General features: G+C 55.4%; 3 protein-coding genes across 3 annotated transcripts; all 3 read right to left on the bottom strand.

Moving 5' to 3' along the window:
* Positions 1 to 208: 208 nt before the first annotated feature.
* On the bottom strand, positions 209 to 4,311 carry IUM83_19520 (Gag-Pol polyprotein; the record flags this gene model as incomplete). The annotated part of the gene is made up of 2 exons (XM_067944572.1): positions 209 to 3,826; positions 3,883 to 4,311. 2 exons carry the CDS (start codon positions 4,309 to 4,311, stop codon positions 209 to 211), a joined length of 4,047 nt encoding a protein of 1,348 aa, XP_067797788.1.
* A 420-nt stretch (positions 4,312 to 4,731) lies between these two features.
* On the bottom strand, positions 4,732 to 8,330 carry IUM83_19519 (putative integrase; the record flags this gene model as incomplete). Its single annotated transcript, XM_067944571.1, has 3 exons — positions 4,732 to 5,821; positions 5,939 to 7,810; positions 7,885 to 8,330. The coding sequence occupies 3 exons, from the start codon at positions 8,328 to 8,330 to the stop codon at positions 4,732 to 4,734; spliced, it is 3,408 nt and encodes a 1,135-aa protein (XP_067797798.1).
* A 17-nt stretch (positions 8,331 to 8,347) lies between these two features.
* IUM83_19518 (retrovirus-related pol polyprotein) lies at positions 8,348 to 8,668 on the bottom strand (the record flags this gene model as incomplete). The annotated part of the gene is made up of 1 exon (XM_067944570.1): positions 8,348 to 8,668. One exon carries the CDS (start codon positions 8,666 to 8,668, stop codon positions 8,348 to 8,350), a length of 321 nt encoding a protein of 106 aa, XP_067797797.1.
* Positions 8,669 to 18,046: the final 9,378 nt, after the last annotated feature.

The following is an 18,046-nucleotide window of genomic DNA, read 5'->3' as shown; positions in this document are numbered from 1 at the left end:
ACACTCTACTGGATTCCTAACTGGATAGAAGGTCTTCAGCCAATCAGCGAGTGCCACGTAGATGCCCATCCTGTACCCACAATCTTGTACCCACGCGTCCCATCATCAGCGTCCTGTAATCCTCGTCCCATCATCAGCGTCCCGTAATCCTCGTCCCATCATCACACGAATGATGGCGGCACCACTGAGTGAAGGTCACACCGGTACCTTACTGGTACACCGCAGCTGGTCGAGGCGATCCCTTGACAACATTCCCACGCGACTCGACGTCGGCTGCACCTTGGATCCCCAGCTTGTGTCGCAGAACTTCGAACTGCACAGAAGTGATCGCCTTCGTCATGATGTCGGCCAGCATGTCCTTCGTCGAGCAGTACTCCAACACCACCTGACCGTCTTCCACCTTCTCACGCACGAAGTGGTAGCGAATGTCGATGTGCTTGGTGCGCTTGTGGAACTCCGGGTTCTTGGCCAACGCGATGGAGCCTTGGTTGTCCTCGTAGATCTTGATTGCTTCATCGCTTGCCATTTCGCCGAGCTCGCGCAGAAACACCTTGAGCCACACCGCCTCCTGCGTCGCCTCTGACAGCGCCATGTACTCCGCCTCTGTAGATGACAGCGCCACCGTCCGCTGCTTCTTGCTCCTCCAGCTGATGCACCCGCCGTTCATCATGAACGCGTAGCCGCTTGTACTTCTTCTCGATTCGATGTCACCAGCCCAGTCTGCGTCCGAGTAGCCACACACAACTCCGCAGCCGTCACCCTTCGAGAACTCGATGCCATGCGTGGGCGTGGCTTGCAGATACCGGAGCACACGCTTGAGGGCTTGCCAGTGTGTGGGACACGGGTCGGCGGCGAACTGACTCAGCACGCCTACTGCAGCAGCCAGGTCCGGACGCGTCGCCACCATCAGGTACATCAACGCGCCGACAGCACTCCGATACGGCACGTTCTTCATCGTGTCTTCATGCTTGCAGCCACCCTCGCACATGTTCTTGGTCAACTTAAGTCCTGGATCCTGCGGCGTCTTCACGGGTTTGCTGTCCTGCATGCCGAACTTGCTCAGGATCGACTTGAGAAACTTGGTCTGCCGCATCGTCACCTTGCCGGACTCCAAGTCGTTCTTGATCTCCATGCCGAGGAAGTACGTAAGCTCGCCGAGGTCTGTCATTTCGAACCGTTTGCTGAGTGCGCGCTTGGTCGACTCCATCAGCTCGTCGTCGTTGCTGGCCAGGATCAGGTCGTCCACGTAGATGACCACGAAGATCATGCTGTGTCCGTCGCGTTTCACGTAGACGCAATGGTCGGACTCGCACTTGGTGAACCCCAGCTTCAGCATGAACTCGTCGATGGTCTTGTTCCACATGCGCGGCGACTGCTTCAACCCGTACAATGACTGCTTCAGCTTGCACACGTAGTCCGGGTGGTCTTCATCGACGTAGCCGTCCGGTTGCACCATGTAGATCTCTTCGTCCAAGCCGCCATTCAGGAACGCCGTCTTCACATCCATCTGATGCAGCTTGAGACCATACTTGGCGGCCAAACTCAGCACGGCCCGGATCGACGTGAACTTGGCCACTGGAGCGAAGGTCTCGTCGTAGTCGATGCCGTACTTCTGCGAGAACCCCTTGGCCACCAGACGCGCCTTGAACCGTTCGACCTCTCCAGCCTGGTTCTCCTTCACGCGAAACACCCATCTGTTGCCGATGGCCTTGCGTCCCTTCGGCAGTGGCACCACTTCCCACGTCTTGTTCTTGAGCAGCGAGTCGTACTCCGAGTCGCATGCTTCCTTCCACTTGGCTGCGTCGCTGGATTCCATCGCCGACTTGAACGTAGTCGGCATCTCTCCCACTGAATCCACGACGTACGCAGCCTCAAAATCTTGACTCTCTTGGGCCGCCGCAGACATCTCATCCAGCGTCGAACGTCCATTCTGCGGCGCATATCGCTTGGCCCTCGGCACCTCCACGGCTTCTTCTAGTGACTGCGTCCGCGGGTGTCGCTTGCTGCCGGGTTCGAAGTCTTCATCCCGCGCAGCCTCATCCTCACTGCCGTCCTCATCCGATTCGGACGGAGTCTCTTCATCCGTGGCATCTTCATCGTCTTCATCTGGAAGACCAATCACCACCTCCTTCGTAGCATATTTGCGTCTCCCACCGTCGAAGACGTCTTCCATGAACTGCGCGTCGCGGCTCACCAACACGCGACCGCTCTCGATCTCTTCAAACCGATACGCTTTCTCGTGCTCCGAGTACCCCAGGAACCGGCAACGCACCGACCGGGCGTCAAACTTGGACCGCTTCGCCTTCGGGACCAGCACGTACGCGTGGCAACCAAACACCTTGAGGTTCGCCAGCAGTGGCTTCTTTCCCGTCCAAACTTGGTGCGGCGACTTGTCGTGGCTAATGGCGCGTGTCGGACACCGGTTCCGGAGGAACGTGGCTGTCACCACCGCTTCACCCCAGTAACCCTTCGACAACCCGGCATGCTCCAACATGCAGCGCGCACACTCCACCAACGTCCGGTTCATCCGTTCCGCCACGCCGTTCAGCTGTGGCGTGTACGGCGGCGTGAACTTCTGCACGATACCACGGTCGCTGCAGAACTTGGCCATCTCGCGCGAAGTGTACTCGCCACCGTTGTCGCTCCGGAGCGTTTTCACACGCTTGCCGGTCTGCGTTTCAGCCAACGCAACGAACTCAGCGAACTTGGCGGCCACCTCCGACTTGTTCCGCATCAAGTACACCACACAGAAGTGCGACTTGTCGTCGATGAACGTGACGAAGTAGCGCTTGCCACCAAACGTAGACGTCTGCATGGGGCCGCACACATCGCTGTGAACCACTTCCAGCACTTGCTTCGCACGGTTTGGAGACGACTTCATGTAGCTCACTCGCGTTTGCTTGCCGAGTGAGCATCCGTCGCACAGCTCCCACTGCTTCACCGACGTCATGTCGATGCCAGAGCCGTAGCCCTTCTTGACGATGGCGTCTAGACCGCCATGGCCAATGTGACCAAGTCGAAGGTGCCAGAGGTACGACGTGGTGTCCCCTTTGCGATCCTTCGAGCTTGCCACATTGGCCTCGTCAGGCATCACCGGTGTCATGCTCAGCTTGAACAGCCCTTTGCCTTCGCGAGCGCCGAGCTTCCACTTGAGACCCTTCGTCTCCGTGAAGCACCCGTCGCTCTCGAACGTCACAGGCCCGACGTCCTTGGTGAATCTGCCGACGGAGAACAGGTTGCGCGACAACTTGGGAATGTGCCACACATTCGTGAGCACACCCTTCTTGACGCCGCGCGGGGTCTGCATCTTCATCACGATGTCGCCTCTCCCGATCGCTTGCACCACACCGTCGTCCGCGAGATGCACGTCCACCGGCGAGATCTTCTTGTAGTTCCTCATGAACTTCTTGGAACTGGTCATGTGCTGCGTCGCACCCGAGTCGACCAGCCACACCTCATTCGACTTGGTGGTGTTGCTCCCACCACCAACCGAGAAGAGGAAGTCGCCAGAGTCGTCCTCACTCTGCGCGACGTTCGCTCGCTGCGGCCTCTGCCGCTCCGCGTTCTCGCGGATTCGCACAGGACACTTGGCGATCCAATGTCCTTGCTCCCCACAGTAGTGGCAGGCGCTGGCCTTGTTGGCGGTCGCCTGCCGTCCCTTGCGCTTGCCGTTGTCGCTTGTCATGAACGCTTGGCCTTGACCGTGCGCGGCTCCGTCGACGCCGCCACCTTGCTCCTTGCGCTTCATGTCCTCATGCAGCAGCCGAGCCGTCACGAGTTCCCACGACAGCGAGTCGGCTCTCGACTCCAACGCCGTGATGAGGAACTGGTACGACTCGCTGAGACTCCCAAGAAGCGTGATCACCAAGTCATCTCGCTGACCGGAGCGCCCACTGCGTCGAGCTGCTCCGCCAGAGTCTTGATCTTGTTGATGTGCTCCAGCACATCATCACCTTCCGCCATCATCGTCGTGAAGAAACGTCGACGAAGGAAGAGCTTGTTGGCCAAACTCTTCTTCTCGAAGTGTCCTTCCAGTTTTGACCATGCATCGTACGCATCCTTCGCCGACCGGACCAGCGGCAGCTGCGAATCTTCCATCGCGAGACAGATGATCGCCAGCGCCTTGCGAGACTTCCTCTTGAACGTCGTTTGGTCCAGCGTAGTGGCGCAGTGCTCCAGCTTGATCTCTCCACTTGTCACTTCCCACAGGTCTCGTTCCTCGAGCACCATCGCCATCTTGAACTTCCACGTGTGGAAGTTGGTTCCGTCGAACTTGTTGATGCGAGAGGTCGTGGTCGAGGCGGCGTCCATGGCGAAAGCGTAGTCGGAGTCTTCAGCAGGGAAAACGGGGCTTGGGCTCATAACCAAAAGGAAGGTCGTTTGAGCACTAGATGTCAGAATGCAAAGTGATTGATTTAGGTCCTTAGTTCGCGAACTGCTTGCTACCTCTAAGCCTACTGGATATTCCTGCTGGATACACTCTACTGGATTCCTAACTGGATAGAAGGTCCTTCAGCCAATCAGCGAGTGCCACGTAGATGCCCATCCTGTACCCACAATCTTGTACCCACGCGTCCCATCATCAGCGTCCTGTAATCCTCGTCCCATCATCAGCGTCCCGTAATCCTCGTCCCATCATCACACGAATGATGGCGGCACCACTGAGTGAAGGTCACACCGGTACCTTACTGGTACACCGCAGCTGGTCGAGGCGATCCCTTGACAACAATGTCATGATGTCGGCAGCATGGTGGCAGTCTCGCAGTACTCGACGATCACTTCGCCGCGCTTGACTTCGTCGCGGATGTGATGGTACTTGATGTCGATGTGCTTGGCGCGGCCATGGTTGACGGGGTTCTTGGTCATCTTGATGCACGACTGGTTGTCTTCGAAAATCTTCAACTCGGGCGTGACTCCGCCTGCAGCAACCAGGATCTCGCACAGCAGCTTGTGCACCCACTTGCCTTCTTGAATCGCCAAACTCAGTGCGATGTACTCGGCCTCGCTTGTCGATAGTGACACACTTGACTGCTTCTTGGAACCCCACGAGATCGGTCCGCCGGCGACTTGGAACAGGTAGCCCGACGTAGACTTGCGATCACTAAGATCACCAGCCCAGTCGGCATCCGAGTAACCTTGAAAGTCGATGTCCTTGCCCGGCGAGAAGCGGAGTCCGTGCGACTTGGTCCCTTGAAGGTAGCGGAAGATGCGCTTGACCGCAATCCAGTGCTCGACTTGCGGGTTCTCCATGAAGCGTGACACGTAGCCAACTGCGAACGCAATGTCCGGGCGAGTCGATGTCATCAAGTGCATGAGTGCACCGACAGCCTCGCGAAATGGCGCGTCCAACTTGGTCATGGCGTCGCTTGAGACTAGCTTCATGCTGATGTCGACCGGACTTGCAGCGGGTTTGCAGTCTTGCATGCCGAAGCGCTCCAGGATGTCGTTGATGTAGCGAGCTTGGCTCAGCGTAACACTGCCATCCGCGTTGTCGACCACCTCGATCCCGAGGATGAAGGAACACTTGCCACTGTCGGTCATCTCGAACCGCGACTTGAGTTGGCGCTTGACTTCCGCGATCATTTCCGCCGAGCTTCCGGTCACCAAGACGTCGTCCACGTAGACCAGCAGCAGAACGCATTCGCCGTCGACGACCTTGATGTAGAGGCAGGGGTCGTAGCTTGATACGCGAAATCCGATGGAGCGCACATACTCGTCGAAGGTCTCGTTCCAAACTCGCGAAGCTTGCTTGAGTCCGTAAATCGCCTTGAGCAGTTCCACGCAGTCGAAACCGTCGTCCAGTTCCACGCCTTCAGGCACGCTGCAGAACACCTTCTCCTTCATCAAGCCGTACAGGAACGCAGTCACCACGTCGAGCTGGTCCATCGGCCATCCGAAGTACTTGGCAACCGCAATGATCATTCGCAGCGTGACGTACTTGACCACGGGCGAAAACGTCTCGGTGTAGTCGATCCCATACTTCTGCACGAAGCCTTTCGCGACGAGCCGAGCCTTGAACTTCTCGATCGATCCGTCCGCGTTGCGCTTAATTTTGAACACCCACTTGGTACCGACTGCGCGCTGGTTGTTGGGCAGTTTGGCGGCGCGGAAAACACCTCGCAGCCGCATTGACTTGAGTTCGGCGCGAATTGCCTTGCGCCACTGGACTTGGTCTGGTCCGTTCACAGCTTCTTGAAACGTCTTCGGCTCCGCGCTGTCGCTTGCTTCCACAGCATTCGCACTTGCACGCCAGAACATGGGTGGGGTCGATCCGTCTTCATCGTCTTCTTCGGATTTTGCTTCCTGCGCCGGCGTAGATTCACGTTGGTCTTCGTCTTCCGAGCGTCCAGGCGCACTTGCTTCTTCGAGCCCAGCACTGCGACGAGGACGCCGAACATTGTCGCGATCTTGGTTGTCCGGACGCGATTTGCGCTTCCCCGCCTGCGTGAACACCCTTGTGCCGGAGTCGTCGGAGACTTGCATGTCGTCGAAAACGTCGGTAAGTCGGTTGACTTCTTCACCATCAGCAGCCTTGGAGTCGTCGAAGCTTGACTCATCGAATGTGACATCGCGAGAGATGACCACCTGCCCCGCCTCGATGTCATAAACTCGATACGCCTTGGAACGCTCCTCGTAACCCATGAAAATTCCTTCACGAGCTTTGGGGTCCCACTTGAGTCGCTTCTCCTTCGGCGTCAAAACGTAGGCCTTGCACCCGAAGATCCGCATGTGCTTGACGTTGGGCTTGGACTTGTAGACGATCTCGAACGGAGTTTTGTCGGGCGACTTGGGTGACGGCAGACGATTCTTGATGTAAATCGCCGTCATCGCTGCTTCCGCCCAGAACGTCTTGTCCAACCCAGCGTAGTGAAGCATGCTGCGGCCGATGGTCACGATGGTTCGGTTGGCTCGTTCAGCCGTTGCGTTCGTTTGGTGCGCATACCGAACCGTGGGCTGCACTTCGATGCCGTGGTCTTCGTAGTACGCCAAGAGCGAATTGGTCGCGAACTCCTTGGCTCCGTCATGGCGCACGAACTTCACCCTGGCATCGAATTGCTTCTCCACCTTGGTGATGAATCGGCGCAAGCAGCCTTCACTCTCCGACCTGGCTCGCAGACAGAATCCCGACATGCAGCCGCTGGCTTCGTCCGTGATGAGCAACAGGTAGCGGCTGCCACCCAGCGACTCTTCTTCCATGGGCCCGCAAATGTCGAAGTGGAGGAACTCGAACGGCTTGTACTTGCGCTTGTTCGGGTTGCTTGGGAAGGGCTTTTGCACCATTTTCCCTTGTTGGCACCCACGACATTGGCTTGACTTCTTCGACGATGTCGGCATTTTCGCACCCGTCACCATGCCACTTGAGACCATCTTCCGAAGAACGTCATTCGGCGCGTGACCCAAACGCGCATGAAGATCCACCGCGTTGACCGACGCCTTGGACACCGAATTCGCAGCGCAGCTTGGGACTCGGAGCCAGTAGAGGCCGTCGATCAGGTCCGCGGAAGCCACGATTTTCTTCGACTTCTTCTGTGCGATGTGCATTTCAGCACCATCAAACACCACCTTGAACAGTCCGCTTCGGTTGATCTGCGGCACCGAGAGCAGGTTCTTGTTCATGCTTGGCACGTAAAGTGCATCTTGAATGCGGATGTCGCGCTCCTTGCCGTTGGGCAAAGTGACCCGCTGCATGACCGTCCCGACTCCCATGATCTTGGCCGTGTTGCCGTTGGCGACCGTGAGTTCACCTTCGTCGCACACCTTGATGTCGACAAACTTGGCCTTGTCGTTGCAGATGTGGTGCGTGGCACCACTGTCGATCGCCCATGAGCCTTGAAACTTGTTGGTCCTGGAGACTCCACACTCCATAGAGACCGCGAACGCGACGCAGTCGTCATCGCTGTCGTCACGCCACTGGACGTTGTTCGCACCGCGACCAGACCGGCCACGTCGTGCACCTCGATTCTCTCCTTCTGCTTGGTCCAGCACTTTTCCACGACGTGCCCCGATTTTCCGCAGTACGTGCAGTGGCGACTTTCACGCTCGGCATTGAAGGCCCTCGCAGCGTCTTCAATCTTCACCTGAGCCGTCTTCTCGCCCTGCCGCTTGATGTGCTCATTCGTGAGCACCTTGATCACATCTTGAGTGCGCAGCTCTGCGTTGCTCATCTCCAAGTTGAGAACGACGTTCTCGAAACTCTTGGGCAGACTCCTGAGCAAGCAGATCGCCACGTCTTCATCCTCCATCTTGGCGCCGATGTTGCTGAGCTTGGCGCTGATGTTGAGGACTTCATTGCAATGATGAAGCACATTGCCGCCTTCTGCCATCTCCATGCTGAAGAGCTGGCGCTTCAGGTAGATGCGTCCAGCCTTCTGCGACCCCCGTAGAGCGAACGCAGTCGCGTCCAGGCCACCCACGCTTCCTCGCAGTCGTCGACCACATGATGGTAGTCAGCATCCATGTGGAGCAACATCAGGCCGAACGCGATGTTGCTCGACTTGACGTAGTCGTCCTTGGCCCTCGTGTCCGCGAAGCTTGGTTTCGTCTCGCGGTTCACGACGCTCCACACCGACTTGGTCAGGAACACGCCACGCATGTAGCGGTTCCACGTGGCGTAGTTGTCGCCGTTGAACTTGTCGATGGAGATCTTGGTGTCTTGGACAGAGGACATGGTGCTTGGGCTCATAACCTGAAGAAGGTCGTACTGGGATCTTGCACTTGGAGACTTGGTCGTAGACACCGCCGAGGCTTGGGGCGAGGCGAGGAAGGTCACTTGGGGGGTTGAATCGAAATTCAGATGTGATTGGATTGTTGGAGCTTACACCCTAGGCTAGTGCTAAAGACACGCGGCCGTGCGTCCTATCAACTAGTGCGTCTAATCAACCATCATTCTACACTACTCGTCCAATCAACCTACTCGTCTAATCAACGTGTGGTCGTATTGGACCGGTTCGGTTAACCGGTTCGGGTACCTCGGAACTGGTACAGTGTACCAAGGTTCAGTACCCTGCAACAAATGGGTCTTGCTGGAATGCCAGGTGTCTGGTCACGTCTTATGCGTGTCCTACTAGGCAAATATCCGTTTATCGTGGTGTATCTGGATGACATTTGTGTATTTTCCTAGAACATGAAGGAGCATCTGCAGCATCTCCGCACGCTCTTCGAAGTGTTACGCAGAGAGAAGCTGTACTGTCATCGTTCGAAATGTCATTTTGGGCAGAATCAAGTTCAGTTTCTGGGTCACACCGTGTCAAGTCAAGGCATTGCGGTGGATTCCAAGAAAACTGAAGTGATCGCCAATTGGCCAATTCCAATGAACCAAAAGCAATTGCAAAGCTTTTTGGGTCTCGCAGGCTACTACCGTCGCTTCATTTACAACTACGCGACAATCGCCTTACCGTTTGGACCTCTAGTCAAGAAGGACCATACTTGGAATTGGAATGAAGAGCATGATATCGCCTTCAGCAAGCTGAAATCAGCATTGCAATCCGCCCCAGTCCTGACTTTACCGGATTTCTCTCTTCCGTTCATCGTGACAACCGATGCTTCAGGATATTGTGTTGGTGGAGTACTTTCGCAAAAGCATAACGGACATGATCATCCGTTAGCTTTCCTCTCCAAGAAGTTGGGTGTGCATGAACAAAATTGGCCTACCCATGAGAAGGAACTCTATGCAATTAAGCTGTCGCTGGAAAAATGGCGTCATTACCTCTATGGTCGTCATTTCGACATCTACACGGACAACAGTGCATGTCAGTGGTTGTTACACCACCCGAAGGTTTCCTCGAAGCTTGCACGCTTCTTGACCTTCTTTGCTCAGTTCGACTTCACCCTGCATCACCTGAAAGGATCAATGAATGTCGTAGCTGATGCACTGTCCCTTCCTCCGATGGATTCAACTCCGAATGCGTTGATATCACCACAATTGGATCCGCCAATTGTCTGCTCAATCAGTTTTCAGCATTGTGAGTCTGAAAGTGATAAACCGACATCGAGTTTTCGCGTAATTAGCGATCTACGCACAGTCAATGCTTCGCTATCGACTCCAGATAGTCAAATTGCGACTGTTCCAGCCTCACAGAGTGTTGCGCGTCCCGCTATCAATACAATCAGCTTTCATACGTGTACACCGCAGTGTGACAGTTTTGGATCACGCTACCGTGCACAGCAACATGATGGGGACTCCCAGAAGGTGAATACGACCATGATATCTGCAGCTCTCTCGCCTGTTGAATTTTCGGGGGAGGAGATGACGGATGTTCCTGCTGGTCACATCGCCTTACATGATCTTTCTGATGGTCACCTCTACACTCCTGTTCAAGATGCAGAGATTGCCACATCGGTCGTGCAAATGCAACACGCAAGTTCGCTAGGATGGACTTCGAATCTCAAAGAAGAGTTCATCAAAGACTACCGCACTGATCCTGGATTTCGTGACAAGTATCGTACTCCGCATGATCCATACGTACTCAAGGATCAATTGCTTTATGTGCAATTCACGGACGATAAAAAATCCAAAATGATGAGACTTTGTGTCCCGAGATCGCAGCGCAATCGTCTAAGAACGAAGATTATTGAGCAATTTCATGATTCCAGTATTGCCGCGCACCCAGGAATTCGTCGTACGTACCTCCGTATCAAGCAATGGTACTACTGGGCGTCGCTTCATGCAGACGTTTCTGATTACGTGCAAAGTTGTGAAACATGCACACGTTGGAAGCACAGCAATGCCAAGAAGAATGGCAAGTTGATTCCAATTCCGATTCCAAAGGAATGTTGGGAAGTCGTCTCCATGGATTTCGTTACTGGATTGCCAGAATCAGATGGCTATGATGCTATCATGACCGTCGTGGACAAGTTGTCCAAGCGTCCGATCTACTGTCCCGTTCACACTACTGATGATGCCGAAGAAATCGCTCATTATTTCTTCGACAATGTCGTTCGGCATCATGGAGTGCCTGCAGTGATCATCAGTGATCGTGATCCCAAATTCACATCGCGTTTTTGGAAATCACTCGCGCAGGTCATGGGTGTACAATTGAATATGACAACGTCATATCGCGCTCAAGCTGACGGCCAAACCGAACGTCAAAACCTGGTACTAGAAGACGCACTTCGTTGCATGGTCTCGTATCATGGTGATGACTGGGCTGCCAAGTTGGGAACGATTGAGTATGCTCATGCCACGCTAGTCAGTGCCTCTACAGGACTTTCGCCATTTGAAGTAGACACAGGGCGTCAGGAACGCAATCCCTTCGGAACTTTTCCTACGCTGTCTACCACAGTTCAAGTACAACAAGGACTGTCTGAGTATGCAAATCGCTTCAAGGACGAACGTGACAAGATTATTGGCAAAGCCAAGGAGCACTTACTCAAGGCTCAAGCATCGCAAAAGAAGTACTACGATCAACACCGTAGCAATGTGCAATTCAAGGAAGGAGATTTGGTTATGCTGGATACACGCCGTATTCCACTCAAGCATGCTGCGAAAGACATTGACGTCAAACGTGCAAAGTTAGCCGCTCGTAAAGTTGGTCCGTTCGTTATCAAGCGCATGATCAACGACAACGCTGCTCGTCTGATTTTGCCACGCAGTATGAAGTCACTGAACCCTACTTTCAACGTAGACGTTCTCAGCCATTACGTCTCCAACCCGGACAAGTTTGAGACTCGTGTTCTTCCGAAAGCATCTCGCATCATCACGAATGAAGACACTGGAGAAGACCTCCACATTGTCGAGAAACTTCTACGCAAGCGTCAGTTCAATCGCAAGATTGAGTGGCTTGTCAAGTGGCATGGTCTCCCAGATCACGAATCTTCGTGGGAACTCGAGAAAGACATCAAGCACGTCTCTCACTGGAAAGTTCTCGTCGACGACTTCAAGCGCCGTCAACGTGAAGTCAAACCCGGGAGGATGTAAGGACCGAGACGTGACGAGCACGTCAAGGCCCGCACATCTAAACTACAACATCCACTACGCAAAGACAAGTGGGTAAGTAAGGAACATGCACTAGGGTGCATGATCTCTGTCGTGTACATTTACTCTTGTATAGCGCACGTCAACCCACTTCAACTTGAAGTGGATTGACCAATCAGATTCATTCATTTTAGCACCGCCTTGGGCACTGGCCCAGACGGCCGGCCACAAGGCCTTAACCAACTAATATCACTTTGCAATTTACGTCCAACTACCTACACGTTTCCACATCGCGGTACATCTTCACTCGCGGCCTTCTACGTGTCAAGCCTTACAACCTGACCGTCTTCCACCTTCTCACGCACGAAGTGGTAGCGAATGTCGATGTGCTTGGTGCGCTTGTGGAACTCCGGGTTCTTGGCCAACGCGATGGAGCCTTGGTTGTCCTCGTAGATCTTGATTGCTTCATCCCTTGCCATTTCGCCGAGCTCGCGCAGAAACACCTTGAGCCACACCGCCTCCTGCGTCGCCTCTGACAGCGCCATGTACTCCGCCTCTGTAGATGACAGCGCCACCGTCCGCTGCTTCTTGCTCCTCCAGCTGATGCACCCGCCGTTCATCATGAACGCGTAGCCGCTTGTACTTCTTCTCGACTCGATGTCACCAGCCCAGTCTGCGTCCGAGTAGCCACACACAACTCCGCAGCCGTCACCCTTCGAGAACTCGATGCCATGCGTGGGCGTGGCTTGCAGATACCGGAGCACATGCTTGAGGGCTTGCCAGTGTGTGGGACACGGGTCGGCGGCGAACTGACTCAGCACGCCTACTGCAGCAGCCAGGTCCGGACGCGTCGCCACCATCAGGTACATCAACGCGCCGACAGCACTCCGATACGGCACGTTCTTCATCGTGTCTTCATGCTTGCAGCCACCCTCGCACATGTTCTTGGTCAACTTAAGTCCTGGATCCTGCGGCGTCTTCACGGGTTTGCTGTCCTGCATGCCGAACTTGCTCAGGATCGACTTGAGAAACTTGGTCTGCCGCATCGTCACCTTGCCGGACTCCAAATCGTTCTTGATCTCCATGCCGAGGAAGTACGTAAGCTCGCCGAGGTCTGTCATTTCGAACCGTTTGCTGAGTGCGCGCTTGGTCGACTCCATCAGCTCGTCGTCGTTGCTGGCCAGGATCAGGTCATCCATGTAGATGACCACGAAGATCATGCTGTGTCCGTCGCGTTTCACGTAGACGCAATGGTCGGACTCGCACTTGGTGAACCCCAGCTTCAGCATGAACTCGTCGATGGTCTTGTTCCACATGCGCGGCGACTGCTTCAACCCGTACAATGACTGCTTCAGCTTGCACACGTAGTCCGGGTGGTCTTCATCGACGTAGCCGTCCGGTTGCACCATGTGGATCTCTTCGTCCAAGACGCCATTCAGGAACGCCGTCTTCACATCCATCTGATGCAGCTTGAGACCATACTTGGCGGCCAAACTCAGCACGGCCCGGATCGACGTGAACTTGGCCACTGGAGCGAAGGTCTCGTCGTAGTCGATGCCGTACTTCTGCGAGAACCCCTTGGCCACCAGACGCGCCTTGAGCCGTTCGACCTCTCCAGCCTGGTTCTCCTTCACGCGAAACACCCATCTGTTGCCGATGGCCTTGCGTCCCTTCGGCAGTGGCACCACTTCCCACGTCTTGTTCTTGAGCAGCGAGTCGTACTCCGAGTCGCATGCTTCCTTCCACTTGGCTGCGTCGCTGGATTCCATCGCCGACTTGAACGTAGTCGGCATCTCTCCCACTGAATCCACGACGTACGCAGCCTCAAAATCTTGACTCTCTTGGGCCGCCGCAGACATCTCATCCAGCGTCGAACGTCCATTCTGCGGCGCATATCGCTTGGCCCTCGGCACCTCCACGGCTTCTTCTAGTGACTGCGTCCGCGGGTGTCGCTTGCTGCCGGGTTCGAAGTCTTCATCCCGCGCAGCCTCATCCTCACTGCCGTCCTCATCCGATTCGGACGGAGTCTCTTCATCCGTGACATCTTCATCGTCTTCATCTGGAAGACCAATCACCACCTCCTTTGTAGCATATTTGCGTCTCCCACCGTCGAAGACGTCTTCCATGAACTGCGCGTCGCGGCTCACCAACACGCGACCGCTCTCGATCTCTTCAAACCGATACGCTTTCTCGTGCTCCGAGTACCCCAGGAACCGGCAACGCACCGACCGGGCGTCAAACTTGGACCGCTTCGCCTTCGGGACCAGCACGTACGCGTGGCAACCAAACACCTTGAGGTTCACCAGCAGTGGCTTCTTTCCCGTCCAAACTTGGTGCGGCGACTTGTCGTGGCTAATGGCGCGTGTCGGACACCGGTTCCGGAGGAACGTGGCTGTCACCACCGCTTCACCCCAGTAACCCTTCGACAACCCGGCATGCTCCAACATGCAGCGCGCACACTCCACCAACGTCCGGTTCACCCGTTCCACCACGCCGTTCAGCTGTGGCGTGTACGGCGGCGTGAACTTCTGCACGATACCACGGTCGCTGCAGAACTTGGCCATCTCGCGCGAAGTGTACTCGCCACCGTTGTCGCTCCGGAGCGTTTTCACACGCTTGCCGGTCTGCGTTTCAGCCAACGCAACGAACTCAGCGAACTTGGCGGCCACCTCCGACTTGTTCCGCATCAAGTACACCACACAGAAGTGCGACTTGTCGTCGATGAACGTGACGAAGTAGCGCTTGCCACCAAACGTAGACGTCTGCATGGGACCGCACACATCGCTGTGAACCACTTCCAGCACTTGTGTCGCACGGTCTGGAGACGACTTCATGTAGCTCACTCGCGTTTGCTTGCCGAGTGAGCATCCGTCGCACAGCTCTCACTGCTTCACCGACGTCATGTCGATGCCAGAGCCGTAGCCCTTCTTGACGATGGCGTCTAGACCGCCGTGGCCAATGTGACCAAGTCGAAGGTGCCAGAGGTACGACGTGGTGTCCCCTTTGCGATCCTTCGAGCTTGCCACATTGGCCTCGTCAGGCGTCACCGGTGTCATGCTCAGCTTGAACAGCCCTTTGCCTTCGCGAGCGCCGAGCTTCCACTTGAGGCCCTTCGTCTCCGTGAAGCACCCGTAGCTCTTGAACGTCACAGGCCCGACGTCCTTGGTGAATCTGCCGACGGAGAACAGGTTGCGCGACAACTTGGGAATGTGCCACACATTCGTGAGCACACCCTTCTTGACGCCGCGCGGGGTCTGCATCTTCATCACGATGTCGCCTCTCCCGATCGCTTGCACCACACCGTCGTCCGCGAGATGCACGTCCACCGGCGAGATCTTCTTGTAGTTCCTCATGAACTTCTTGGAACTGGTCATGCACTGCGTTGCACCCGAGTCCACCAGCCACACCTCATTCGACTTGGTGGTGTTGCTCCCACCACCAACCGAGAAGAGGAAGTCGCCAGAGTCGTCCTCACTCTGCGCGACGTTCGCTCGCTGCGGCCTCTGCCGCTCCGCGTTCTCGCGGATTCGCACAGGACACTTGGCGATCCAATGTCCTTGCTCCCCACAGTAGTGGCAGGCGCTGGCCCTGTTGGCGGCCGCCTGCCGTCCCTTGCGCTTGCCGTTGTCGCTTGTCATGAACGCTTGGCCTTGACCGTGCGAGGCTCCGTCGACGCCGCCACCTTGCTCCTTGCGCTTCATGTCCTCATGCAGCAGCCGAGCCGTCACGAGTTCCCACGTCAGCGAGTCGGCTCTCGACTCCAACGCCGTGATGAGGAACTGGTACGACTCGCTGAGACTCCCAAGAAGCGTGATCACCAAGTCATCCTCGCTGACCGGAGCGCCCACTGCGTCGGGCTGCTCCGCCAGAGTCTTGATCTTGTTGATGTGCTCCAGCACATCATCACCTTCCGCCATCATCGTCGTGAAGAAACGTCGACGAAGGAAGAGCTTGTTGGCCAAACTCTTCTTCTCGAAATGTCCTTCCAGTCTTGACCATGCATCGTACGCATCCTTCGCCGACCAGACCAGCGGCAGCTGCGAATCTTCCATCGCGAGACAGATGATCGCCAGCGCCTTGCGAGGCTTCCTCTTGAACGTCGTTTGGTCCAGCGTAGTGGCGCAGTGCTCCAGCTTGATCTCTCCACTTGTCACTTCTCACAGGTCTCGTTCTTCGAGCACCATCGCCATCTTGAACTTCCACGTGTGGAAGTTGGTTCCGTCGAACTTGTTGATGCGAGAGGTCGTGGTCGAGGCGGCGTCCATGGCGAAAGCGTAGTCGGAGTCTTCAGCAGGGAAAACGGGGCTTGGGCTCATAATCAAAAGGAAGGTCGTTTGAGCACTTGATGTCAGAATGCAAAGTGATTGATTTAGGTCCTTAGTTCGCGAACTGCGTGCTACCTCTAAACCTACTGGATATTCGTGCTGGATACACTCTACTGGATTCCTAACTGGATAGAAGGTCCTTCAGCCAATCAGCGAGTGCCACGTAGATGCCCATCCTGTACCCACAATCCTGTACCCACGCGTCCCATCATCAGCGTCCCGTAATCCTCGTCCCATCATCACACGAATGATGGCGGCATCACTGAGTGAAGGTCACACCGGTACCTTACTGGTACACCGCAGCTGGTCGAGGCGATCCCTTGACAACATTCCCACGCGACTCGACGTCGGTTGCACCTTGGATCCCCAGCTTGTGTCGCAGAACTTCGAACTGGACAGAAGTGATCGCCTTCGTCATGATGTCGGCCAGCATGTCCTTCGTCGAGCAGTACTCCAACACCACCTGACCGTCTTCCACCTTCTCACGCACGAAGTGGTAGCGAATGTCGATGTGCTTGGTGCGCTTGTGGAACTCCGGGTTCTTGGCCAACGCGATGGAGCCTTGGTTGTCCTCGTAGATCTTGATTGCTTCATCGCTTGCCATTTCGCCGAGCTCGCGCAGAAACACCTTGAGCCACACCGCCTCCTGCGTCGCCTCTGACAGCGCCATGTACTCCGCCTCTGTAGATGACAGCGCCACCGTCCGCTGCTTCTTGCTCCTCCAGCTGATGCACCCGCCGTTCATCATGAACGCGTAGCCGCTTGTACTTCTTCTCGACTCGATGTCACCAGCCCAGTCTGCGTCCGAGTAGCCACACACAACTCCGCAGCCGTCACCCTTCGAGAACTCGATGCCATGCGTGGGCGTGGCTTGCAGATACCGGAGCACACGCTTGAGGGCTTGCCAGTGTGTGGGACACGGGTCGGCGGCGAACTGACTCAGCACGCCTACTGCAGCAGCCAGGTCCGGACGCGTCGCCACCATCAGGTACATCAACGCGCCGACAGCACTCCGATACGGCACGTTATTCATCGTGTCTTCATGCTTGCAGTCACCCTCGCACATGTTCTTGGTCAACTTAAGTCCTGGATCCTGCGGCGTCTTCACGGGTTTACTGTCCTGCGTGCCGAACTTGCTCAGGATCGACTTGAGAAACTTGGTCTGCCGCATCGTCACCTTGCCTGTAGTGGGTCTAACTTGACTCACTACTTTAGCTTACACGTTGCGCAACGTGTATGAGGAAGCGTAAGTACTTAGTAATTACTTAGGTTAATTATATTTGAATACACAAATATAAGTTAAGTAATAAAAGGATTCCAAGTGACTTAGATTGAGTAAAATGAGAACTGTATTGTTTGCAAATTGATCTTCCTCTAAAATCTGCTAAAAACTGTTTATCATCTATGAAAGGGTTGGCAGCGGCTGGCTGTCAGAGCCCCGCTAATATGCATGTCCCTGATTGGTAGAAAGATGCTGCTTTCTACCAATAGGATCTTTGGGTATGTGTGGACCACTCACTGTGGTGGTCCACTTCAATGTATCCATTGGTGTGTCTTACACCAAGGTGAGGAAGTATCCAAAACTTTTAACAGATAACCTATCTGTTAAATTCACAAGTGGCTTGCAGCCACTTGTGCGAGTAACCCCGTTACACCATCCCCCCTTAAGGTTAGACGCGCGGGGTCCCCGCACGTCAATCTTTTGGAATTGACCATTCGTCAATTCTCCGCGTTTGGAGAAGAAATCCGCGCTCATTCAGCGATGAGCGCGCCTCAGAAGAAGTCCACAAAGTCGGTGGGGAGTCAT

Source organism: Phytophthora cinnamomi (assembly GCF_018691715.1).
Source record: "Phytophthora cinnamomi strain GKB4 chromosome Unknown Contig13, whole genome shotgun sequence".
Taxonomy (NCBI): domain Eukaryota; phylum Oomycota; class Peronosporomycetes; order Peronosporales; family Peronosporaceae; genus Phytophthora; species Phytophthora cinnamomi.
This window is presented reverse-complemented; position numbering and strand designations above follow the sequence as displayed.